This window comes from Budorcas taxicolor, chromosome 10, assembly GCF_023091745.1.
Source record: "Budorcas taxicolor isolate Tak-1 chromosome 10, Takin1.1, whole genome shotgun sequence".
Classification (NCBI taxonomy): Eukaryota; Metazoa; Chordata; class Mammalia; order Artiodactyla; family Bovidae; genus Budorcas; species Budorcas taxicolor.
In genome coordinates, this window is record NC_068919.1 from 77,890,296 (window position 1) to 77,918,195 (window position 27,900).

A 27,900-nucleotide genomic window follows, 5' to 3' on the forward strand; every position below is an offset into this window, starting at 1 on the left:
TCAGCTTTCTTTATAGTCCACCTCTCACATCCGTACATGACTATTGGAAAAACCATAGCTTAGACTAGACGGACCTTTGTCAACTTTTTCATGTAGCTTTTATAAATTCTTTTCGAATTCAAGAGGTAGTTACAAGCCCTGAGATGTTTTTTCATGATCTGATAGGATGGCATGGAATATAAATACCCTGATTGCTTATTAGTGGCAAGTTCTTTACTTTCTCTTCCAGCCACAGGTAGCCTCTGCAATCTTTTTTGGGACTTTTCAGCTGATTACAGAGATTGTTTACCTTTTATTAAAAAAAATTTAATATATATCTTCCATATGCAAGATTAAATACTTCCTGCATGTGTAAATTATAAACATTTATGAGCCTGTGACCCCAATACAAGCCCCAGAACAATACCAATATCATTGAAATCAGCTTTGGGTCCTGATCGTATCTTTGGCTTTCTGTTGGGAGATAACTTCCATCCGGAATTTCTGCTATTCTTGTAGTTTTTAAAAATTGAAGTATAGTTGAATACTTCAATTGTTTATGACATAGTTGAATTAGTTACGATATAGTTGAATATTTTAAGAATTGACTTACAATATTATATTAATATTAGTGTCAGGCGTACAGCCCAGTGATTCTACCATTTCTATGCTTTTTTCCCCAGTGGTTACTTATACCTGTAGTTTTTTTTTAATCACCCATGTACATAGGAAATGTAGCATTTTATTTACTTTTGCTCTTTGAGCTCTGTTACATCATATATTGATGATTAAATCATAGCATATCTCTTCTATGAATTGCTTTTTCTACTTAATATTATTTTGTAAGATTTATCCATGTTGTTGCAGGAAGCCAGAGTATAATTCACTTTCATTGCTATATCATACTCCATTTAGAAAAATATGGCCTTTTTTTAAAATTCCTTTTTCTGTAAGTGATCATTTGGGTTGTTTCCAGTTTGCTGCTAATATAAATAAGTCCTATGAAAAGTGTTGTACATGTCTCCTGGATCACACATACAAGTATTTCTCTATAGCAGGGATTGGCAAACTACTTCCTAGTGGTCAAATCTCGCTAGCTGCCTGTTTTTTGTAAATAAAGTTTTATTGTCACACAGCTTTGTTCACTTGTTTACATTTTGTCTGTGGCTTTGTTTGAGATACAAGACAGAGTTGAGGTACTTGTGACGGAGATCTCATGGTCTGAAACACCTAATATATTTACTGTCTGGTCCCTGTTGAGGGTATTTGCCTTGGAGTAATGGCTGGTTCGCAGAAGGCAATGGCACCCCACTCCAGTACTCTTGCCTGGAAAATCCCATGGATGGAGGAGCCTAGAAGGCTGCAGTCCATGGGATCGCTGAGGGTCTGACACGACTGAGTGACTTGACTTTCACTTTTCACTTTCATGCATTGGAGAAGGAAATGGCAACCCACTCCAGTGTTCTTGCCTGGAGAATTCCAGGGACAGGGGAGCCTGGTGGGCTGACGTCTATGGGGTCACACAGAGTCGGACACGACTGAAGCGACTTAGCAGCAGCAGCAACAGCAATGGCTGTTTATAGAGTATGTACATAGGTAACTCTGCAGAATCAGGACAAATTATTTTCCAGAGTGGTTGTGCTTGTTTAATTTCCTACCAGTGATGTACACGAATACCTCATGCTCCATATCTTCTTGCCTTGGTATTATCTGACTTCTTAATTTTTTCCTGTCTTTGTTTTCATTTTCCTGATTACTGCTGCTGCTGCTGCTGCTAAGTTGCCTCAGTTGTGTCTGACTCTGTGCGACCCCATAGACAGTGATTACTAATGAGCTTGAATTTCTTTTTTTTTAATAAATCATTTGGCTATTTAAAAAATAATTTTATTAACGTACAACTTAAATACTATGAAAGTCAATGTTTGTAAGTGTATAATTCAATTGTGTTAGTGGATTTATGGTAAGCCATCACCGCAGTCCACTTCTAGAACATTTCCATTATCCTAAAACATTCCCTCGTGCCCATTTATAGTTAATCCCTACTCCCATTCTCAGCCCTAGGCATTCACTGATCTACTTGGCGTCTCTGTAAATTTGCCTTCGCTAAACATTTCATTTAAATGGAATTGTATAATATATAGTCTTTTGTGTTTGTGTTTTTTCACATAGCATGATGTTTTTAAGGTTCATTCATGTTGTAACGTGTATTAGAAGGTTGTTCCTTTTAATTGTTGAGTAATATTAATATCACTCCAGCCACAGGACTGGAAAAGGTCAGTCCTCCTCCCAGTTCTCAAGGAGGGTAGTAATAAAGAATGTGCTAACCGTCGGACAGTTGCACTTATCCCCCATGCTAGTAAGGTCATGCTTAAAAATCATTGCATGCTGGGCTTCAGCATTATGCGAATCAAGAACTTCCAGATGTCCAACCTGGGTTTAGAAAGTAAGAGGAATCGGAGATCAAACTGCCAACATTCGCTGGATTATAGAGAAAGCTAGGGAATTCCAAAAAAACATCTACCTCTATTTCATTGACTACACCAAAGCCGTTGTCTGTGTGGATCATAATAAACTGTGGAAAGCTCTTAAAGAGATGGGATTACCAGACCATCTTACCGGTTTCCTGAGAAACCTGTATGCAGGTCAAGAAGCAACAGTTAGAAGTTAGAACCCTGTATGGAACAACTGATGGGTTCAAGATTGAGAAAGGATTATGACAGGGCTGTCTGCTGTCACCTTGTTTGTTTAATCTATATGGTGAGCACGTCATGAGAAATGCCAGGCTGGATGAGTTACAAGCTGGAACCAAGAGAAGCGGGAGAAACAGCAACAACCTCAGATATGTGGATGATACCACCCTAATGGCAGAAAGCGAAGAGAAACTAAAGAGCCGGTTGATGAGGGTGAAGTAGGAGAGTGAAAAAGTCAGCTTAAAACTAAATATTAAAAAAACTAAGATCATGGCATCTGACCTCATTATTTCATGGCAAATACAGGGGGAAAAGGTAGAAGTAGTGACAAATTTGCTCTTCTTGGGTTCTAAAATCACTCTGGTGACTGTAGCCACCACTGAAGACGTTTGCTTCTTGGCAGGAAAGCTATGACAAACCAAGACAGTGTATTGAGAAGAGAGACATTACTCTGCTGACAAAGGTCCATATAGTCAAGGCTGTGGTCTTCCCAGTGGTCATGTACGGTTGTGAGAGCTGGACCATAAAGAAGGCAAAGCACTGAAAAATTGATGCCTTTGAACTGTGGTGCTGGAGAACCCTGAATACTTGTTGGAAGGACTGATTCTGAAGCTGAAACTCTAGTATTTTGGTCATGTGATATGAACAGCTGACTCATTGGGAAAGTCCCTGATGCTGGGAAAGATGGAGGGCAGAAGAGGGTTTCAGAGGATGAGATGGCTGGATGGCGTCATGGATGCAATGAACATGAACTTGGGCAAACTTTGGGAGATGGTGAGGGCAGAGAGGCCTGGTGTGCTATAGTCCATGGGATCACAAAGAATCAGACACGACTGGGCCACTGAACAACAACATTAATGTTATTCCATGGTATGGTTATAGCACATTTTGTTTATCCAACTGTTAGTTGATGTTCACTTAGATTGTTTATAGTTTTTTCTATCAGGAATACACCATGTTTTTGTGTGGATATCGGATTTTATTTCTCTTGGGTAGATTCCTAGGAGTGGAATGGCTAGATCATATGCTAGGTGTATGTTTAGTTTTTTTAAGCAACGGCCAAATTTGCTTTCTGGAGTGGCTGTGTCATTTTACATTCTCACCGGCAATGCGTGATAGTTTATTTCTCCATATCCTCACCAACACTTAGTATTGTTTATCATTTTAACTATTCTAGTGAGTGTTAGTAGTATTCATTGTGGTTTTAATTTGTATTTTCCCAGTGACTGATGACACTGAACACCCGTTCATGTACTTATAACCATTTGTATGTTTTTTTAGAAATGAAATATCTGTTCCAATCTTTTGCCTGTTTTTAAATTAGTTGTTTTCTTGTTACTGAGTTGTGAGTTCTTTGTATACTCTGGATACAAGTCTTTTATCAGATACATAATTTGCAGTCCAATCTATGGCTTCTCTCCTCATTTTCTTAATGGGAGCTTGTGAAGTTTTAAATTTTGTAGTCTAGTCTATTGGTATTTTCCTTTATACTTGGTGTCAACTCTGAATTTTTTTGTCTGGCCAGGGACACAAAGATTTTTGCTATATCTTTTTCTAGAGTTTTATATTTAGGTTTTGCATACAGTCTGTGGTCTATTTTGAGTTTTTTTTCTGTGATCTATTTTGAGCTAATTGATAGAATGATTTGTGGACTATCTTCCCTTTTTTACATTCTATAATAGCTTGTACATTGTTTCTTGAAAATTTGATATAAGTTTCCTGAAAAAGTGTCTGATCTTAGTATTTTCCCTGTGGGAAAATAAAAACAATGAAATAAATTCCTTTAATGATTAAAGGACTATTCAGGTTTTTTATTTCTTTTTAAGTAGTTTTAGTGAATGATATTTTTAGAGATTTGCCCATTTTCTTTAAGTTTTAAAATTTATTGTCGTAAAGTTTTTCATTGTATTCTCATCTTTAAATCTGGTTTTAATGTGTTTCTACCAGCTCTCCCTGTTCTCATTTCTACGGCTACTTCTTTGTCTTCTCTTTCCCTTCCTTTTAAAAAGACCTGGTCAAATGTTTGAGTATTTTATAGTCTTTTTCAAAGAACTATTGGTTCTTTGTTGGTTTTCTATCTTTTCTCTGTCTTCTACTTCAGTGATTTATTATTTTCTTATCTCCCTCTATCTAATTGTATTTTTCTGGGATTCGTCTCCCCCTCCCTCCAACTTCCTAAATTATTTTCAGTTTTTCTTCCTTTTACTCTGAGCTGTTGCATTCTTTTGTGTTTGTGTGATGAAGTATTTTCATTTTTATTTAGTTCTCATAGTATTTAAAATTTTTCATTATAATTACTTCTTTCACTCATGATTTTTTTTGGAATTTTTGAATATCTAAATTATTTAATTAAATTTTCTTTCACATTTTAATTAGATTGCTAGCTTATTTGCATTTTAGTCAAAGAATTTTGTGTGATACTGATTCTTGGAATTTTTCTTGTTTTAAGGATTAACATGTGATTAACTTTTGTAAGTGTCCTAAGTGTGCATGAGAAGAATGATTATTCTCTAACGATTGTTTTGCCTATGACAGTTAAGTTAAGCTTGGAATTTGGGTTGTGCAACTCTTCTTTATCTTTGCTGATTTTTTTCTTAACCCGACTTAATACTAATCCAGAGAAGCTTGTTAAAATAGTCCATTATATTGTTAACAAATTTACTTGTAGTTCTGTTATTTTGAGTATTTTGAGCCTGTTTGATTATGTTTAAATCAACAGAATTGTATATTCCTTGAGAACTGACATGTACTATGGTTCTTCTATGTAAGTACTTCTCACTGTTAGAATTTTACTGTTTGTGTGATTAGTTAATGTATGTCTTCCTCATTGGAGAATAAATTCCAAGTAGGCAGGAATTGTCTTTTTCTTCTTATTTTTGCATCTACAATATTAGCACATGTGGTGGTGTTGGTTTAGTTGTTCAGTAATGTCCGAGTCTTGCAACCCCATCGATTGTAGCCTGCCAGGCTCCTCTGTCTATGAGATATCCCAGGCAAGAATACTGGAGTGAGTTGCCATTTCCCTCTCCAATTAGCATATGTAGAAGGTACATAGTAAATGTTAACTGAATGAATGAATTTGTTTTCATTTATTTATTTTTAAGCACTTTTTTACTCTAATGTTTTCGTTTCTGCTGCCTCTCCTCCACTGTCAGACTCTGGTTTTGAAATAAGCCAAACTTCAGTAACTTTTAATGTTACTGCTCTTCCACAGTATGGTACTTATTTTCATTTGTATGCCATTTGTTTTTTTCAAATTATCAAAATAGTACATTTAAGAAATATCATTTTTCTACCTAATTGATTTCTCTATTAATAAACATCAGCGATTATTTTAGGAGTTTTTTTTCTCATAAGTTTTAAAGTCATTCCTCTCTGATTCTTTATCTACAGACGTATAGAACTATGTTAAACTGCTGTTTAACAAACCATTCCAAAACTTAGTGGCTAAACACATCCATAAATGTTTATTATCTCACACAGTTTCTAAGTCAGGAATTCAGGAGCAGCTTAGCTGGCTGTTTTCAGTTCTGGTGTCTCAGGAGATTACAATCAAGACGTTGGCTGAGGCTGCCATCATCTGAAAACTTGCCTGGAGTGGGGAAGATGCCTCCAAAGCAGCTCCCTGACCTATAGAACTGTACGGTAATAAACAGGATTGTTTTAAAGCTGCTAGTTTGTGGTCAGTTGTTACATAGCAATAGAGAGCTCATGCAGATCTCAGAGGAGATGTCTAATGAGTTGTGCTGCCCGATCTTTGTTTCTGGTGAAAAGTGCAAGCCTAGCATCCCAGATATCAGGCAGAAGTTAGATCTGGTGACGATAAGATGTAAGGCATCTAGTTGAGTAAACTTCGACCAGGCCTGGGGATGACTTGAGGGGGGAAGAATAAATCTGGAAACATTCCGCTGTCACTTTTATAGCTGCTCTTTCCTGACTCCGACTTCAAAACAACCTAATTTATTTATCATCAGTTTTGATTTATGTGAACTGCCCTGAATCTGTGTACGTTCAGCTACAGTACCAAGATTAAAAGTGGAATTAGAGAAGTGCTACTCATGCCAAAGGCAGAAGCAGCAGAGGAGAAATCAAAGGGAAACCAACTGTGCTGAATCACTAATGGAAGTGAGCTACAGGGCTTTGTCTCATTCCCAGAGAACATCAAATCCCTTACTTATGGAATATATAAGCAGATAATTCTACATCTATTATGACAGTATTGGTAGGGAAGATATGTTTGAAGTTTAAACTTTAAATATTTACGTTATGTGGAGATCAGACCATGTAATGGTAGCCTTCTCATATGAGGTAATATAGATCAGATCAGTGTTTCTCTATCTATGTTCATTACCACCCCTTAAGGAGCTTTTTAGTCATTTTTTCCCCCAGTAACACTTCCACCCCCACCTGAGATTTTAATTGTTGCCGGTGAATTTAAGATTCTTGCTTTGTCATGAAAGAATTTAGAGAAAAAATGATAGGTAAGAAGTGGCTTTATTTAGAGAGAAACATACTCCACAGAGTGTGGAGCATCTCAGAAAGAGAGAGCAAGAGAGCCTCGAAACATGATGTGGGTAGTTTTTATGGGCTGGATAATTTCATAGGCTGAGTTGGGCATTATTCCAGTTATTTTGTGGAAGGGGTGGGGGTTTCCAGGTATTGGGCCACCACCCACTTTTTGACCTTCTATGGTTGGCCTCAGAACTGTTATGATGCTGGTGGGTGTGTCATTTAGCATGTTATTTTACCAGGGGGAGAAGGGGATGGCAGAGGATGAGATGGTTGGATGGCATCACTGACTTGATGGACATGAGCTTGAGCAAGCTCCAAGAGTTGGTAATAGACAGGGAAGTCTGGCGTGCTGCAGTCCATGGGGTCGCAAAGAGTGGGACACGACTGAGCAACTTAACTGATATTACCATGAGCACATAATGAGACTCAAGGTCTGCTGGAAGTTGGCTCACCTACCATCTTGGACCTAGTTAGTTCTAACCAGTCTTTGTCATGTCCTGTCATTCTTTAAAAGGGTGTGCCCTGCCCCCTTCCCTCCTGTTTCACGTAGATATACTATATATCTGCTTGTGTACTGTATATAGATCTGTGCTTTATATGGAAAAGAGAGTAACATCCTTCTTCCTGATCAAAACCAAGTTTTGCCCTTGAGGTCACTGTCACCCCTGCTGAGAATGCATGCTAAAGATGCTGATATAATTAGGAAAAATTAAAGGTTGTGTTTAAAGGGATCATTAAAAAAAGGTATTTTCATATTGTAATCCAGAGATTATAGGAGTAGAGAACTGGTCCAAACTCATGTAATGAAAAGAGATATGGCATCTGCATATGTTGGTTGGAGAGTACCTCTGGGCGGGTAAACCTGTGAAGCACCGCCAAATCTTTGTAACATTTAAGAAAAATGATTATACCCAGATCCTTGCTCTAAATAATGAGAAACAATGTGGCACGTGTCTACATTATTTGTGTTTCCTGAGTCGTTTCTATGCTTTGTTCATGATTTAAGGAGACTAGGTGTCCTCGTCGAAGGGGGCAGTTTTGCTTTGGAGGTGACCACTCTTCTGTCCCAAAAAGGTAGAGGCAGAATGCTAGACTCCTCTTTTGGCTTCCTTATCTTTCCTTAGAACAGTTCTGCTTGTTTCTCGTTGACTGGGTGGGCTGTCTAAGATTACAGGAGACAATAAGTCAAGGCTTGTAAATTCAAGTGTCCACAAAGGTCTTGGCATGTATAGAGATGCATAAACAATGAAATATAAGACATACATACTTTATCAGTCAATTTTGGCTGCTTACTCTGCTTACAGCAGCAGCAGACAGTCATTTTTCTTGCTCAGGGGTCTGCAGGTCGGTCAGGGTGGGTCTCATCTCTTTTTCAAGCTGCAGTCAGGTTCTGGTCTGTTCACGTGCAGCAGCAGCAGTAGGGAAACTAGGGAGAGATTTCTAATCTGCATTCCTGGAACATCATCTGCTGACAGGATTTGTTTATCCTGCCCTGTGTTTTGCAAGGCAAGATAACCAGGCCTCTGACCTAAGACAGGAGTTTAGCATATGTGATTGATTGAATCATTGTTCCTAATTCTTCACTCATTTCCTGATTTAGAAATAAGTATCTTTCTCCATAAAGGTTTCATAGAGTCTTTTATATGGCACATATTATATGATTGTTAAATTTTTTTTTTAAGTTTTATTTTTAAAATTTATGAAGGATAATTGTTTTATAGAATTTTGTTGTTTTCTGTCAACATCAACATGAATCAGCCATAGGTATACATATGTCCCCTCCCTCTTGAACCTTCCTCCCACCTCCCTCCCATCCCACCCCTCATGGTTGATTCAGAGCCCCTGTTTGAGTTCCCTGGGTCATACAGCAAATTCCCATTGCCTGTCTATTTTACACATGGTAATGTTTCCACACTTTGGTTTTTTTTTTCTTTAATGTGAATCTTGGGGTACTTGTCATTTTCATGTCCTCTTGTTTTCTTTTTCTACTCTGTTACCCTGCCTTCTTTTTTCCCCTTACCTTTCCATTTACTTTAAAAACAGCAATTGTCAGTATGGAGTAAGAGAGAGTTGCGGAGAGAATTTAAAGTATAAAAGCTTCCACTTGTTGAGATAAAATAACTTTAAAGATGAAAGTTTCTTTCACAAGGCAAACAGCTGCCTGACTGTTCTGAGATTGTTTGGTTTTTGTTTGCTTTGGGATTCAAAGAGTGACTTTAAAAAATAATTCTTTAGGTTTGAAAACCTAATTGTATTTCTACATAATCGCAGAGCACATGGAGACAGGTAGTTGGATGCTGGGGAAGGAGGCCATTAAAAAGATGATGTAACGTTTCCACATGCTCATTTCTCAGATCAGAACCAGGCAGTCCTTAAATTTTCCCTGCAAAATATTGGCTTGGTGGATTGCCCCATCCTCTTGACCCCATTTTGAATGTGAGGGAGAGTTACTTGGTAAGATTTTGGGTCCTACTAGGTCTGGGTTTCACATTCATCTCTACTACTTGTTTTCTTTTGAGACTAAAATGACTAGGCTTCATTTTCACTTCAGTACAGTTAAACTGGCTTCTCAGGCGGCTCAGTGGTAAAGAATCTGCCTGCCAATGCAGCAGACACAGGAGTCTTAGGTTCGATTTCTGGGAAGGAAGATCCCCTGGAGGAGGAAATGGCAACCCACCCCGGTATACTAGCCTGAAGAATCCCATGGACAGAGGAGCCTGGCGGGCTCCAGACCATGGGATCTCAAAGAGTCAGATACGACTGAGCACACGTCCACCCACAATTAGTCTTTCTTGGTAATAATTCTTTCCCCTTTAAAGCAATTGCTAATATTTGCTTCTTTGTTGATATTCTAGTGATCTTCACTACTGGATGTTTCCTTTCTGTTCTTTTACATTTCTCAGTCAGGATTGTTGAAACTCAGGCTCTATCTATATGAAGCTAATTGTATTTTACCAGTGTCTTCTGTGTGTAAATGCTGTATTCACTCTGAGTTTCCAAGAAGCAATCACTTAGACTATTCTGGTTTGGCATGTTCGCTCTTTCTAACCACCATTGGAGCTGAACCTGGGAACTGAACACAATTTGAAATTTTGTGGTTTGGCTGCTAGAAGTCAGAGCTAAACTATCTGAAGCTAAAAATTATTAATGTTGAAATGTTTTAACCCACTAAGTAAACTTGAAAAAATAATGAAATTTAACTCTAGCCAACCTTTAAAAATTGCATACAGCGTATTTTTTGAGGCTAGAAAGAGAGGAAAAATATATGAAAAGGATCTGAGATTGCTAAAGAATTAGAAGTTATTTATTACAGTTTACTTAAAGAAAATGTTAATATTCAAATTTAAAAGCAAAGTAAAGCAAACATAGAAAGCCAAATGAACCCCAAAACCTTATGTTATCCACGTGCTGTTCTACTTTTCTCAAGACTACTGAATCAGTACATAAAAATAACGAAGCAGGTAAAATGCCAGTTGCACTCGTTTAACTTCAGATTTTTAAAAAACATGTTTTCTTTGAAAGTGAAATGATAAAGATACTACCTTACATTTTCATGGTATTTTATACTTGACTAAATATTTTCACATAACATCTTAAAAAATGTTTTTAAGTTGAGGGCTTGCTTCACCTTTCCACTAAAAATTAAAAGTATTTCATAGGTTTAAGCTATTTAAATCTCAGAACATATCTAAAGATCTAATTAAATCTTTCAATTCAGTTCAGTCACTGAGTCGTGTCCAACTCTTTGCGACCCCATGAACTGCAGCACGCCAGGCCTCCCTGTCCATCACCAACTCCTGGAGTCCACCCAAACCCGTGTCCATTGAGTCAGTGATGCCATCCAACCATCTCATCCTTTGTCGTCCCCTTCTCCTCCTGCCCTCAATCTTTCCCAGCATCAGGGTCTTTTCAAAAGTCAGCTCTTCGCATCAGGTGGCCAAAGTAATGGAATTTCAGCTTCAACATCAGTCCTTCCAATGAACACCCAGGACCAATCTCCTTTAGGATGGACTGGTTTGATCTCCTTGCAGTCCAAGGGACTCTCAAGAGTCTTCTCCAACACCACAGTTCAAAAGCATCAATTCTTTGGCGCTCAGCTTTCTTTATAGTCCAACTCTCTCACATCCATACATGACCACTGGAAAAACCATAGCCTTGACTAGACGGACCTTTGTTGACAAAGTGATGTCTTTGCTTTTTAATATGCTGTCTAGGTTGATCATGACTTGCCTTCCAAGGAGTAAACGTCTTTTAATTTCATGGCTTCAATCACCGTCTGCAGTGATTTTGGAGCCCCCAAAAATAAAGTCTGACACTGTTTCCACTGTTTCCCCATCTATTTCCCATGAAGTGATGGGACCGGATGTCATGATCTTCGTTTTCTGAATGTTGAGCTTTAAGCCAACTTTTTCACTCTCCTCTTTCACTTTCATCAAGAGGCTCTTTAGTTCTTCGCTTTCTGCCATAAGGGTGGTGTCATCTGCATATCTGAAGTTATTGATATTTCTCCCGGCAATCTTGATTCCAGCTTGTGCTTCCTCTAGCCCAGCGTTTCTCATGATGTACTCTACATATAAGTTAAATAAGCAGGATGACAATATACAGCCTTGTATATGTCTTGAGGATATATCTGAAACTGGATAGGTAGATAGTGTATATTGAAAGGAAGTCTTTTGTTTCTCTATTGGTTAACACTCTGAAGAGCTATCATTTTTCACTTTCAGGATCCACTTTCAACTTTATTTGTGAATATTTCCTTTGCTCTGGTATCTGGTGATTAATTTGATCCATATTGTCTTTGATGATGATAAAAAAGTCAATGAAAAGTGTTTTGAGGTCTTCAAAACTGCCAGTCTCCAAAGGAGAGTATGTAGCATGGCCCATTAGGTTATGGGAAGAAAATACCAGAATTTTTATTAGTGTTACATCTAAAACATAAATAAACCTTAATTGACATTTAATATATGGCATCCTCACTTGATCCCTGTCTTATACTGTCATGTGTAAGGTAATAATCCACGAGGAAAGGGTACAGAAGGTTGACAGAGACACCTTGTTTATATCTTTATTTTCAACATATTGGGGTAGATTATAGTCCTACATGTTGGGACTCCCTGGTGGCTCAGACAGTAAAGCGTCTGCCCACAATGCAGGAGACCCGGGTTCGATCCTTGGGTCGGGTAGATCCCCTGGAGAAGGAAATGGCAACCCATTCCAGTACTCTTGCCTAGAAAATTCCATGGATGGAGGAGCCTGGTGGGCTACAGTCCATGGGGTCGCAAAGAGCTGGACAAGTCAGAGGTGATAATTCTCCTATGATTAATGAAGTAAAAATCAGTGACAGTCTAATCTCATTTGTAAAGACATCCCCAAAATTTGGAATTAGAAAACAATTTGATATATGGAATTATTTCCATTATTGTTGATAATGAAACTTGCTCTGTTATTTTGTTCTTTGAAATAGTGATAGTAGGAAGCCATTGTTAAGAAACATACATCACAGAAAGACAAACGTTCACAAGTTTTTCAGTGATGTTTAAGGTCATGCGACACATAGTCAGTATCTAGAAAAATTTCACTAAAATTAATGTTAGATATTGAAAAGCCTCTTTTGGGTTTCTTAATAACAAAAGACCAAATGCAACACATTTTTAATACCATTAGGGACAACCTTCAACGGACATGGGTTTGGGTGGACTCTGGGAGTTGGTGATGGACGGGGAGGCCTGGCGTGCTGCGGTTCATGGGGTCGCAAAGAGTTGGACACGACTGAGCGACTGAACTGAACTGTTCTTTTGTGAAAGTAAAATGGATAACATAAGACAGGGGAAGCAACATGGAATAACTTACATGGATTCTTTTAGGAATAAATACTTTCAGCTGGAAATCATTGCCAATGATGTGAAGCATTAAGAATTAAAGCAAATTATTCATTGAGAAAAGATGCTAGACAGTTAAAGTACAGAAGTTTCTAATAGGGCCCAGATTATCTTCTTAGCTAGATTCTGTTTCAGTAATGAGATACATGAACTAAATTATTTTTAAGCCACAAAAGTAAAGATATATCAAGGAAGATATATTCTCAAAAATAAATGACTTCTTAAATATAAAACAATGTTTATGAGGGAATTTCCTGGCAGTAATATTCTTATTCTGACCTGATAGGGGTCTAGATTGCTTATGTATATATACATTTGCTACAGTTCATCAAATGAAACACTCAAGATCCGGGCATTTCATTGTGTGGAAAATTTACCTTAAAAGAAAAAAGAATCATACTTATTAAACTCAGGTAAACGATAACACATCGAACTTTTAGGGGAAAGTATGTTTATGTCTCTGACTTACTCTGAAATACATCTAAAAACATCTAAGATGGACTGATGAATGAATGGATTGATGGATAGTCTAGTGTATTAGCGAGAGTGAAGTCACTCAGTCGTTTCCAACTCTTTGCGACCCCATGGACGCCAGGCTTCTCCGTCCATGAGATTTTCTAGGCAAGAGTACTGGAGTGGGTTGCCATTTCCTTCTCCAGGGAATCTTCCCGACTCAGGGGTTGAACCCAGGTCTCCTGCATTGTAGACAGACGTTTAACCGTCTGAGCCACCAGGGAAGTCAAGTGTATTAGTAGACTGTACAATAGTATAAATATATGCATATACACATGCACACTCAGTCATGTCCAACTCTTTGTGACCCCATAGACTATAGCCCTCCAGGCTCCTCTGTCCATGGGATTTCCCAAGCAAGAATACTGGAGTGGGTTGCCATTTCCTTCTCCAGGAGATCTTCCTGATACAGGGATCGAACCTGCATCTCCTGCATTGGCAGGCAGGTTCTTTACCAGCTGAGCCACAGGGGAAGCCTGGTGCAGTAGTATAATAGTAATAAAATGGCAGTTGCAGAGTCTAGGTGGTGAGTATATGGATGTTATTTGTAAAATTCTCTGCATTTTTCTGGTACATCATCCTTAGTCTGTAGTAACACAGTTGATGTCATATGTGTGAAGAATGCTTCAGGATGGTACAGTTTTTATGAAAACCTGACTAGTTTTTATTGACTCTTTATAGTACTCTGTAACGTGATGAGGAGTGATCATGAAAATCATTTGAATCACAAGAGTTTCTTTGGTTATCTCATAGCAAAGATTGTAAAAAACTGTTGAATTTAAAAATGGGTGAAACTTGTTTAAAATGAAAATATATGTCAAATTTGTTGATCCTTTTTATAAAACAAGTGACTGTGTAGCTTGCCGCCTAGCAGATTGCAAATTAAGCAATCAGCCAACCAATGGAACACTCTTATTCCATCCCTTCAAAGTAAAGGTGGTGTTTTTACAATGAGTGAGAAAGTGACTGCTTATTAAATGACAGAGATCAAAATACAGAATATTATTCAAATTTCTGCTTGGAAATATTTTATGATGTGGTTTTTGTCTTCAAAGATGTATGTATCTTGTGAAAAAACTCTTAACAATATTTTCTAAACTCTTAAGAAATCTTCCAAATAGTTTCATTTGATTTTGAAATCAATTTTAAAAAATGTTAAAGTGTAATACATCTTGATTGGTTTGTAAGAATAATTAATTGACCTGAGGGAAAATGAACATTTATTAGCCAAAGTTGAACAATAGCTTTTGCAATTATCTTTTCTCAACTACAGAGACATTACAATTGAGTACTATAATAAGTAGAACTTAGGAACTGTTTCAGTTGCTGGATTACAAAATATTTAAATCAGTATTTTAAAAACAATGTACATTTTCATTGTTTATTAGATTGAAAAAATCTGTACAACTAATATATAAAATATGAGTATTCTTTATGTTCCTAGATATTACTACTTTGTCACTTACATGTATCACAAATATCACCTTCAGATTTATACATCATCATTTTACTTTTTTCTGCTTTATTGAGTATGCCAAAGCCTTTGACTGTGTGGATCACAATAAACTGTGGAAAATTCTGAAAGAGATGGGAATACCAGACTACCTAACCTGCCTCTTGAGAAATCTGTATGCAGGTCAGGAAGCAACAGTTAGAACTGGACATGGAACAACAGACTGGTTCCAAATAGGAAAAGGACCAAATAGGTCAAGGCTGTATATTGTCACCCTGCTTATTTAACTTATGTGCAGAGTACATCGTGGGAAATGCTGGGCTGAAAGAAACACAAGCTGGAATCAAGATTGCCGGGACAAATATCAATCACCTCAGATATGCAGATGACACCATCCTTATGGCAGAAAGTGAAGAGGAACTAAAAAGCCTCTTGATGAAAGTGAAAGAGGAGAGTGAAAAAGTTGGCTTAAAGCTCAACATTCAGAAAATGAAGATCATGGCATCCGGTCCCATCACTTCATGGGAAATAGATGGGGAAACAGTGGAAACAGTGTCAGACTCTATTTTTGGGGGCTCCAAAATCACTGCAGATGGTGACTGCAGCCATGAAATTAAAAGACGCTTACTCCTTGGAAGGAAAGTTATGACCAACCTAGATAGTATATTCAAAAGCAGAGACATCACTTTGCCGACTAAGGTCCATCTAGTCAAGGCTATGGTTTTTCCTGTGGTCACGTATGGATGTGAGAGTTGGACTGTGAAGAAGGCTGAGCGCCGAAGAATTGATGCTTTTGAAGTGTGGTGTTGGAGAAAACTGTTGAGAGTCCCTTGGACTGCAAGGAGATCCAACCAGTGCATTCTGAAGGAGATCAACCCTGGGATTTCTTTGGAGGGAATGATGCTAAAGCTGAAACTCCAGTACTTTAGCCACCTCATGCGAAGAGTTGACTCATTGGAAAAAACTCTGATGCTGGGAGGGATTGGGGGCAGGAGGAGAAGGGGAGATAGAGGATGAGATGGCTGGATGGCATCACGGACTCGATGGACGTGAGTCTGAGTGAACTCCGGGAGCTGGTGATGGACAGGGAGGCCTGGTGTGCTGCGATTCATGGGGTCGCAAAGAGTTGACACGATTTAACTGAACTGAACTGATGGCATATTTTTATCAAAAAAAGTTCTTAATTAAAGCTATGAAACTATTGATTTGTATTTTAAATGAAAAAATATATGAAACTTTTAAAATGCTTGTAATCTTTTATTTTTAATCTCTATGTGTACTTTTTACTGTCCATAATGTATTAGTAAAATAGTTTATATATAATATATATGCATGTACTGGAGGATTGTAATAAAATTTTGTGTTTTTTTTTGGAGTGTTTGTTGGAGTATGTAATCAAAGAATTTTGGAGTTTTCACTGATCACTCATGGTCTGGCACAGTGTTATTGCTAGCAGCAATTATTTATACTAAAAGTTTAAATCATTGTTTTAGAGGTTATAAATCAACACTTGGTTTCTAGCTTGTGAGCCTTTGTTTTTTTCAACGTTAAACTTTGAAAAATGAAGTTTACCTTTAGTCTAAGTTCTATAACTTGTTCTCAAATGTGGAGCAGCATCAGTGTCAACTTACTAGAAATATAAATTTTCAGGTCCCATTCCAGACCTATGGCTAACCAGAAATGCTGGTTAATGAGCTTGCCAGGTGAGTTTAAGCTCAGTCATGTTTGAGAACCATTGGCCTAGATGATTTAGACTCCTGTGTCATCACTTCTTATTTTTTCCTGCTTCTTGATATATCTGAGACAGTGTCTTCAGATCTGGTGTGTCTCAGTTTAGCTCAGAGTTCTTTTTGTCTCTACCTCAGATTTTATTCTCTCCTCCTTTTCTCCTTTTTCTTTTCCCTTCTTCCTATTGTGAAAAATTATTCACTAGTGCTATACTCACAAAAGGGATAGTGTTTTGGTTCTGAAAATTTGGATGCCATAGCCAGGATGACAAACAGTTTGTTTAAAGGGGCTATTTTAAATATTTCAAATTAATTTTTGTTAACTACTTCTTGTTGGACACAAATATGCCTTGATTAATGTCCTAGGCATTTTCTTTTCCATCTATGCCCTCTTGTTTTCAGATTTTATAGTCTCAAAATAGCTTTCCAACAACTAAATTTTTAAAATATACACTTCAAAGTATGAATCACCTATATTTAGCAGTTGTTGAATTTTGTTTCATTTGCTTTATCTCTTTTCTACACACACACACAAACACTCTCTTTTTTCCTTTGCTAAACCATTTAAAATTGTATACATCTATACCTTTTACTCTTAAATACTTTATTAATATTAATATAAAGATCAAAGTACCTTTAAGTGGTACTAATATAAAATTTTTTGAAAGGCCAATTCATAACAAATGCTAAACCAATTATTAAAGCCTCTTAAATATTTTCAGAGCTTTCTATAAATGTTTTATTGAGAAAAAATATAGAACTTCAAGTTGTGAGTATATCAATGAATCCTCAAGCCTTTCTCAACCAAAGTTTTTCATCTGAACTTTGCACAAAACAGGGATGATTTCGGTGACTGTTTTCTCATTTCTCCCAAGGATGGTCCATAACTAGTACCAATCCAGATGCATAGGGGAGAAGTTCTTTTATTATATATAGTGAAAGTGAAAGTCACTCAGTCATGTCTGACTGTTTGTGACCCCATGGACTGTACAGTCCATGGAATTCTCCAGGCCAGAATAAGGGAATGGGCAGGCAGCCTTTCCCTTCTCCAGGGGATCTTCCCAACCCAGGGACTGAATCCAGGTCTCCCGCATTGCAGGCAAATTCTTTACCAGCTGAGCCACAAGGGAAGCCCAAGAATACTGGAGTGGGTAGCCTATCCCTTCTCCAGCAGATCTTCCTAACCCAGGAATCGGACCAGGGTGTCCTGCATTGCAGGTGGATTCTTTACCAACTGAGCTATCAGGGAACCCATATATATATATATATGGGTTGTATTAACAGTGTACCTTTTGGGAACCCAGGTTAGTTGAACTGTGGCCAGTTCTTAGGAAGGTTTTGCTTTGACTAGATTGTAATGTTTATACAAATAATATTTTTATCTTCTTATTTTTTTAGATTACAGGTCCGCCAGGTTGTGGAAAAACTCAGTTTTGTATAATGATGAGCATTTTGGCTACATTACCTACCAACATGGGAGGATTAGAAGGAGCTGTTGTGTACATTGACACAGAGTCAGCATTTAGTGCTGAAAGGTAGGAGATTTTATTTCCTATTATAATGCTTTATTTTTGTAACATATACAGCATAAAATATTTACAAACAGATTAATATTTACTTTTGAGAATATAGAGTATTGTTAATAGATACAGGTTTAAAGGAATTTTCTTTTTAAAATTGACACAGGAAGGGTAATTTTTTTTTTCAGACTTTAAACTTTTTGTTTTAATTTGATGTATAGCCAATTAACAATGTTGTGGTAGTTTCAGGTGAATATTAAAGGGACTTAGACATACTTATACATGTATCCATTCTCCCTCAAGCCCTGCTCTCATCTAGGCTGGCACATAACACTGAGCAGAGTTCACTGTGCTATACAGAGGTCTTAACCTTCCTAAAGTCCCTAACTCTCCAGGAAACATTTTCTTTTTGCGTTTTCTATCCCTTTATTATGGTTTAAAGGGAGCTTCTGGATAAGCTGTGTTTTTCACAAAGTCAGGAAGAAACAAGTTAAAGAAACAGAGGGAGAAATGTAAGTAGAAAATGGAGAAGAGGGAAAATTAATAAGAAAGACAAAAGGTAAAGTGCTTTGTAAGTAATTTCTAGTTGGAAGTAAAATATTTGTGAATGAAAATAATTGCAATTTTTAAAACATTTTTTATTGAACATTATTTTACTTTAATCTTTGAAATAATGTGGTATTAAATACAGGAAACATTGATAGTAAGTATATGCATGCTTAGCAAGAAAAGATTTCCTTAGTTTGGCAAGGACCTTTGTTTTAACATTCTATGAGAAAGGTATTCAGTCATTTATGTAATTCTGTAAATCTGAAGATAAGTCTAGTCTCCTCTTCTGCTACTCTGATAGACATTCATAGACAGGAGTGCTTTGAACATCTGGAGACTGATCCAATTCTGTTTTCTTAGCCAAGATGTAGTATAGGAATAGTTCTTTGAGTCTTTCTCTAATTGTGTCACAATGAATCTTCTTATTTTTCTGTAAGAGTACTACAAAGATCAAAGTTTATTACCCGACCAGGTAAATTCCAAATGGACTATTTTGCCTAGAACTTATTTGCTTTGTTCTACACTTCTTCCTAATCTTTTCTTCCTAAGTATACCACTGGTTTGTCAGCTGTTTAAGTTTGTGCTATATCTTTGTGTCTTCAAAGCCAAATCCTACAAGTGGCACATACTGGCTACTCAGAGAATGTTTGATAAATGAGGGAATTGACAAGTGTTACTCTCAGATCATGGAATCCAGATTCCATTTCCTACTAAAAGGAACAAGGGTTTCATAGGGGAATGGCCAATTCTAGCTATGGAGCAGAAAGTTTTTGTTTTTTAATAAGAGGCAAAAGATTTATTTGATCTAAAGTGAAATCAGAATATTAGGAGGTTCATAAGTTGAATCTGAAACATCAGATGTGAAGAGAGCTATCAAAGACTACTTACAGGAATATCAGAAGGACTTAAGAATCAACCCGTGGAGCTCGCACTAGCCAAAGATGAAACAAACTGGTTACCAATAGAACAATAATAGAAGTAGACTAAGACACATGAAATATATTTAAATTCATGAGTCTGTAATATTAAGAATGAAAAGCAACAGATTGATCACCGTTGGAGAATTCTGGAGATGCAAATTATTATTTTGAAAATGGGTTTTTATAAAAAAAGGAAATTAAGCATTTATTCTGTTTTCTATATAAATATTACTAAGTAGCAAATATATCTTTTTTATAGACAATAAATGAAGAAAAATAATAGAATATCACCAAATTATAAACCCTAAAAATCTAATGGATCTAGGCACTGAATATTGTGATATAATAAATATGTTATTTTGTAGTCATCCTGGTTCCTTTCAAAAGAACTTCAAAAACTTTTGGAATTTCCTGAGTGATAGAACTGAGAGAAGCATCATTTGTATTCATAATTACCCCCTTTCCAACCATACTTGATTTATGCTAATGAGATGACTCTTGATGGCACTCTAGATTGCATCTAAATGGAACTGATTGCCAGAGGAACCGGTCATGTAATTATAGGTTTGAACTTTCAGCCCTACCTCCCCAGTCTCTGAGCAGGGAAGAAGGACTAGAATTGAATCAATCAGCATTTCAATCATTCCCATGTAATGGAATCTTCCAAAACCCTCTAATTGATAGAGTTTGGAGAGCTTCTGGGTTGGTGAACAGGTGGTGCTCTCAATTTATTGCTGGCTGGTCTGAAGTAACAGAGGTTTGGGACTTGTGATTGATGTCTGAGGTTGGGGCAGTCTTGTGAGTCTGAGCCTTTAATCTGTGGGGTCTGAGTTAACTCCTAGTAGTTAGTGTTAGAAATGAACTGACTTGCAGGACACACAGTTAGTGTCCATAGGGAATTGGAAAATTGCTTAGTATAGAAAACCTACACATTTGGTGTCAGAAGTGTGAATAAAAACGGTTCATAAACAGAAAAGCCTGCTAGCATCACAAAAAGGCAACCAGCCATTGTGGTACTTCCTGATGGCAGAATAATCAAATCAGAAAGTGATCAAGGTTTCAGATCCAATGACCAGTTTACAGGGGCTTCCAGGTGGCAGTGGTGGTAAAGAACCCACCTGCCAATGCAGGAGACATAAGACATGCGGGTTCGATCCTTGGGTTGGGGAGATCCCCTAGAGAAAGAAATGGCAACCCACTCCAGTATTCTTCCTGGAGAATCCCATGGACAGAGGAGCCTGGTGGGCTATAGTCCATCAGGTCACAAAGAGCTGGACACTGCTGAAGTGACTTCACTCACTTAGTAATGTTTCCTAACTCACAAGGAACTTATGAAGGTCATTTGAAGACAAGGATTGAAATTTATATTGTTTTTACTTTTCTAGTCTATTCTTCACAAGGCTTGAAAAGTGTAGTCATCTAGTGCTAGGGGCAGATCGAATCAAAGGTCCCGGTGCTCTTTTGTATAGATGTCAGACTTGTGTTTTTATAGTGCCTTCTGGAGTTGGACATAGAGGGTTACAGAGTGGCACCAGGTTTGTCCTGCTTGGTCACGTTTCATTTGTGCTATTACAAGACTGATCCCTATTTGGTGTTGCTGGGAAGGGTAGGTCAGGAAAGCTTTCTCCTGCAAGCAGTTGAATACCCAAAGAATAAGGGCTTAAACAACAAGAGGTTTATTTCTTCCCTCAAAGCGGGAAGACCTGAGTTGCTGGCAGTGGTTCTGCTTCTCATTGGTGGTAGAGACCTAGGGCTGGTACATTTTCGGCATTATATCCATTCTGTGTCTCTGAGATGAGAAAGAAACTGTTATATCTTAATCAGGAAGCTGCCTCTTCTTCTCTGCTGATTTTCTTTTCATGCTTTGGAATCCTTCTCCAGATTTCTCAGTTGGTCACCCTTGCATGAGGGTGGAAAATGAGGAGGAGGGAAAAATGAGGGGAGAAATATTTGTAACAAGCCTGATGGGGCTGGTTAACATTACTGCCTGAGTCAAATTGAGGTTCCCACATTGCAGGGAAGAAGTGGAAATGGATATTGGTGGGTAATTAACAGTGTCTGCCACAGCTGGGATAGTTTATGGATTTGGGAAAGAGATAAAGCAGGAAAAATAAGACTGAAAGAGGAATATTTTTAGCTTTCTGTATGTCTCTATATGGAGCACTCTCTCCATTTTGTGTTTACAAACAACCTGTTGGAAAAAGACAAATGAGAAAGTAAATTGAAAGATTAATGTGATGGAAGATTAAAGGATTCACAACTAGAGAATTTAGGGTAAGTGGAAAATATTTTCTATTAATAAATTGCTGAATATCTTTTTATCAAGAAGGAGGAAGAAAACAGTAAATAGAAAGAAAAAGAATAAATAAAAGTAAAAATTTTTAAATTTATTTAAAAAAAAAGAAACTCTTGCGGGTGATGTACTTAAAAGCACTGTGGAATGAATTGGAATGATTAGTTATATATTTTCCTACAACAGTGCACTAGCTAGCTTATTTTTATATGACTTTGAGCAGTATGTTAATGATACATGTTCATCACTGACTGCAATTGTATTTCCATACCGTTAATATTAGATAATAGTATGAAAGTGAAAGTCGCTCAGTTGCGTCCGACTGTTTGCAACCCCATGGAGTATGCAGTTCAGGGAATTCTCCAGGCCAGAATACTGGAGTGGGTAGCCTTTCCCTTCTCCAGGGAATCTTCCCAACCCAGGGATCAAACCCAGGTCTCCCATGTTGCAGGCAGATTCTTTACCAGCTGAGCCACAAGGGAAACCCAAGAGTGCTGGAGTGGGTAGCCTCTCCCTTCTCCAGTGGATCTTCCAAACCCAGGAATTGAACCGGGGTCTCCTGCGTTGCAGGTGGATTTTTTACCAACTGAGCTATCATGGAAGCCCAGATAATAGTATAGTCTGGTGCTAAACCTTCAGATACTTAGGGACTGCCTTGGGGAGAGGGGAATGCCAAACAGGCAGAATTCTGAATCCCCTTCTTCTGATTGATTCAGAAAAAGTCTGTTTTTATTTGTTTTACCTATTGGATTTCTGATTAGGGTCTGATATAGTTTCAGATGCTATATGCTGTACACACCTTGAGAATATGGATGAGTAGATTAGTGACCTGTCTATGGAAATTTCCAGTATATATGAATTGAATAAATACTATATTGTCCCTATTGGGGATAATTAGAAAAAAAGATGGAGTTGGAGGTTAAGAATAAAAAAGGAAGCTAATATGAATGGTAAGTAGTAATAGTGATTTTCGAAGTAAAACTTTGTGAGAAATAAATGGATAAAGGAAAATAAACCCAGGTCTTAGAACTGCAAGTGGATCTGTGTGTGAGAAAGGCTGAAGGATCTGGGGAAGCCGGAGATGGGACTCAGGACTCTGGAAGGTGGCGACTTGGGGAGGCGGGATAGAGAACTGGAACTGTAAGAGGCGGAAGTGGACATTCCTGAGTTGTCATGAAATCAAAAGAGCTTGAAAACCGAAGAAAGATGTAGTGCAATAGGGGAGGAAGACAATCAAGTAATCACAAAAATGTAAAATTATAACTATTATAACTAAGTATGCAAAGGAGAGGTATATGTTGTGTTGGTACCATGTGGGAGCAATGGCCAAGCTTATTTCTGAAGGAAGTTTTCTACTTTGGGTGCAAGTCACTTCTGAGGGTACCAGGTACTCTACACTAGTGCCCTTTAATTCCTACCAAACTACTCAGAACATCAGTCTTTCTGAACCAGTGTTATCAGGGAGCAACATGTAGTGGTAGTGACAGCCTGACTTTGGCTGATTCTGATGGCAACGGCAGTGTGGTCTTAGGACCATTTACCTACTTGATAGTACGAAAGCCAAAGAGGAGACTGAAAAACTTGCTTAAAACTCAACATTCAGAAAACGAAGATCATGGCATCCGGTCCCATCACTTCATGGCAAATAAATGGGGAAACAGTGGCTGACTTTATTTTTCTGGGCTCCAAAATCACTGCAGATGGTGACTGCAGCTGTGAAATTAAAAGACACTGACTCCTTGGAAGGAAAGTTATGACCAACCTAGATAGCATATTCAAAAGCAGAGACAATGCTTTGCCAACAAAGGTCCGTCTAGTCAAGGCTATGGTTTTTCCAGTGGTCATTGGATGTGAGAGTTGGACTGTGAAGAAAGCTGAGTACTGAAGAACTGATGCTTTTGAACTGTGTTGGAGAAGACTCTTGAGAGTCCCCTGGACTACAAGGAGATCCAACCAGTCCATTCTGAAGGAGGTCAGCCCTGGGTGTTCATTGGAAGGAGTGATGCTAAAGCTGAAACTCCAGTACTTTGGCCACCTCATGCGAAGAGTTGACTCATTGGAAAAGACTCTGATGCTGGGAGGGATTGGGGGCAGGAGGAGAAGGGGACGACAGAGGATGAGATGGCTGGATGGCATCACTGACTCGATGGACGTGAGTCTGAGTGAACTCTGGGAGTTGGTGATGGACAGGGAGGCCTGGCGTGCTGCGATTCATGGGGTCGCAAAGAGTCGGACACGACTGAGCGACTCAACTGAACTGACTCTCTAGGTCAAGTCATCATCTCTTATCTGGATGACTGCACTAGCTGATCTTGCTGTCACCCTTGCCCCTCCGGAGCCTATTCTCCATTTGGTAGCTAGAGTGATTCTTCAAAAAAAAAAAAGAAGTCAGGGTTTTCCTTGTGGCTCTGTGGATAAGAATCCACCTTCCAATGCGGGAGACACAGTCCAGGAAGACCCCACATGCAGCGGAACAACTAAACCTGTGCACCACAACCAGTGAGCCTCCAGTCTAGAGCCCAGGAGGTGCAACTGTGTGAGCCCACGTGCAGCAACTACTGAAGCCCACACACCCTAGAGACTGTGCTCCACAATAAGAGAAGCCCCCATAAAGAGAAGCCTGCGCACTGCAACTGGAGAGAAGCCCCTGCTCACTGAAGTCAGAGAAAAGCCTGAGCGCAGCCCCCAAAACCCAGCACAGCCAAAAATAAACAAATAAATAAAATTATTAAAAAAAAAAAGGCAGATCATGTCAGTCATGATCGTAGGTTTCCTATCTTATTGAATAAAATTTGAAAACAAACAAACAAAAAAACCTGCAAACATAAAAATCTTTTGTGTCTTTGGCCCCTGGCTGTCTCTTAGACCTTATTTCCTTTTATTCTGCCTCCTGGTTTCTGTGTTTCAGCTACTACATTAGCCTCCTTGTTTATTCCTCCAACACACTTGGTATCTTCTCACAAAAGAGTGGACTTGTGCACTTGCTGTAATTCTATCTTCCTGTGTACTGTTTCACTGGATAGCCATATGGTTCATTTTCTCATCTCCTTTAAACTTTTGCTCAAATATAAATTTATTAAAGAGGCTTTCCCCGACTACCTTCCATGAAATAGCCCTTACTTCCTTCTGTTACAATTTGTTCTGTGATCCTGACTCACTTTGCTTTAAAGCACTTATCATCTGACATATATATTTATTTGTCTTTCTCAGTAGCATGCAAGTTCCATGAGGGAAGGATTTTTTGTTGTTGTTGTTTTTGTTCACTGTTGTATCCTTAGCACCTAGAATGGTACCTGGTGGTGGTATATAGCGGTGGTGGTTTAGTCACTAAGTTGTGTCCGACTCTTTGTGACCCCATTGACTGTAGCCTCTCAGACTTCTCTGTCCATGGGATTTTCCAGGCAAGAATGCTGGCGTGGGCTGCCATTTCTTTCTCCAGTGGGTCTTCCCCACCCAGGGGTCGAACCTGGGTCTCTTGCATTGTAGGCGGATTCTTTACCAACTAAGCTACCAGGCGTATAATAGGTCCTCAAATATTGGTTGAATGAATGAGTATTAAGTGTACCTTTTGGAAAGAAAGCTTTTTATTAAAAAGACATCCACTAGATGGCATTGCTTTCAAATTTTTTGTAATTAATGTCTGGGAGGAAAAGATAAGATCTTTTGCTTGCCGTAACCAAAAAGACTTATGTGATAAAGGTTGTCCTAGATTAATGTGAGGCCTCTAGAATATTACATTTATATTTGGTTTTTGATTTATAGGTATTTTAGATACATTTTTCTAGATTAAACATTTGGAGAAGCTTATAGGAAAACAACAGCATATTGGTATGTAAATAGCCATTCGATACCGTTACTTAGCGTGGTTAACTGTGATGTCCACATAGTTCATGTCCACACGCTGACCATCCTGCTTTTGAGGGGCCTACATGCAACAAGAGAGCAGAAATAAGTTCCAGAGTCTATCACTACTCGAGCCACTAGTTGAAATCGAGCCTAGGGTTAGAGTCAGGAAATTATTGTTGTCTGTCAGCTGTTCAGTTGTTGCCACCAATGCGTTAGGTACTCTCATCTCATTGGGTACACTCAGTCTGGTTCCTAATCAATTGAAGATCCAAATACTAAAAATAAAACCTTCCTGTTTCCGGCAGATGTCACCATCGCTGTCCTGTTGAAAAGCAGTAGGCTCCAAGGGTCAGAGCTTTTTAGCTGACTTCTCTGACTAGCGCTTAACTCAGCAAATAGTTTCCCTAATCAAGAAACTTGCACATTTTCCCCAAGCTGTTACAATCTGCCCATTCCACCTTTGCCTGTGTCATCTCATTTCCCCTTGCTTTCATCACTTACCTCATTATTTGTCCAATCCCTATGCCTACCTCTCTCCAGTACTTCTCCTGAATGGTCATTTGATCCATTTTGTTCTCACTTTGATGGATCTTGATTCTCAAGCTGGAATCGGGGTTGCCAGGAGAAATATCACTAATCTCAGATATGCAGATGACACCACCCTTATGACAGAAAGTGAAGAGGAACTAAAGAGCTTCTTGATGAAAGTGAGAGGAGAGTGAAGAAGCTGGCTTAAAACTCAACATTCAAAAAATGAAGATCATGGCATCCGGTCCCATCACTTCATGGCAAATAGATGGGGAAACAATGGAAACAGTGAGAGACTTTATTTATTTGGGCTCCAAAATCACTGCAGCTGGTGACAGCAGCCATGAAATTAAAAGATCCTTGCTCCTTGAAAGAAAAGCTGTGACCAACCTAGACAGCATTTTAAAAAGCAGAGACATTACTTTCCTGACAAAGGTCTGTCTAGTCAAAGTATGGTTTTTCCAGTAGTCATGTGTGGATGTGAGAGTTGGACCTCTTCTTGGAACTCACTATTTAGAAATGAAAAGTGCTTTTTATACTTTTGTATCATTAAATGGGACATAAAATATAGGATGCTTTTAGTGTTTACAGTCCTTCCTCCCAGTCACCCTTGGATGATTAAATTTTGGGCTGCTAAACTATCAGAGACAGAGATAGTTACACTCAAAGATTTACATTTTTGACCAGAAATATTTGAAATTTCTAGTATTACTCCATTTCTTATATTATTAATGGTGAAGTTGCATCTGTTTCAACTTGTCACCTCTAATGCTCAGTCTACTCCATGTATTTGATTTAGCTTTGAGGTGAGAATTCAGTGTTTAGAAAATAGTTTTTTTTTTCTTCTGAAGGAAATGATGGGCTTCTCTGGTGGCTCAGACTATAAAGAATAGGCCTGCAGTGCAGGAGATCAGTATTTGATCCTTAGGTCAGGAAGAACTCCTGGAGAAGGGAATGGCCACCCACTCCATTATTCTTGCCTGAAGAATTCCACGAAAATAGGAGCCTGGTGGGCTACAGTCTATGGGGTCTCAAAGAATTGGACATGCCTGAGTGACTAAGCACAAAGGCAATGTGGATAGCATCCATATGTTTAGAAAATAGTATCCTGTTTACAAAGGAGCAATTGGATAGCATTTATCTAGTATTAAGCTTTAATTGAGAAATCATTTTTCTGGTCTGAGACATGGAGATTTACTGATATCTGATTATTAGAATGATAATATTGAAATATATATTTCATTCATGAAATTGAAGGCATTTTTCTTAATTACTAAACACATCTTATAGTTGGTAGTCAGATGGTTATTTATAAAATAACATTTTTGTGTTAAACCTCAGAGATACTGCTTTCTCACCACTAGATGAGATCTAAAAGCCCTGGCTGGGCTCATGCTCTGACTGGTACTCTTTTAGGGATTATAAAGAAGGGCTTCCATTCCAAAATCATATACGAAGCCATTTTGCTTATACCTGCTGTATTGATAAGGC

General features: G+C 38.2%; 1 protein-coding gene across 1 annotated transcript in view; it reads left to right on the top strand.

Moving 5' to 3' along the window:
- The window catches only part of RAD51B (RAD51 paralog B), a 608,130-nt gene that overhangs the window by 13,418 nt on the left and 566,812 nt on the right, over positions 1-27,900 (top strand). Inside the window, exon 5 of the mRNA XM_052646678.1 lies at positions 18,152-18,288. Within this exon, the coding sequence (XP_052502638.1) occupies positions 18,152-18,288 (137 nt within the window). The remainder of the gene's footprint in view (positions 1-18,151; positions 18,289-27,900) is intronic.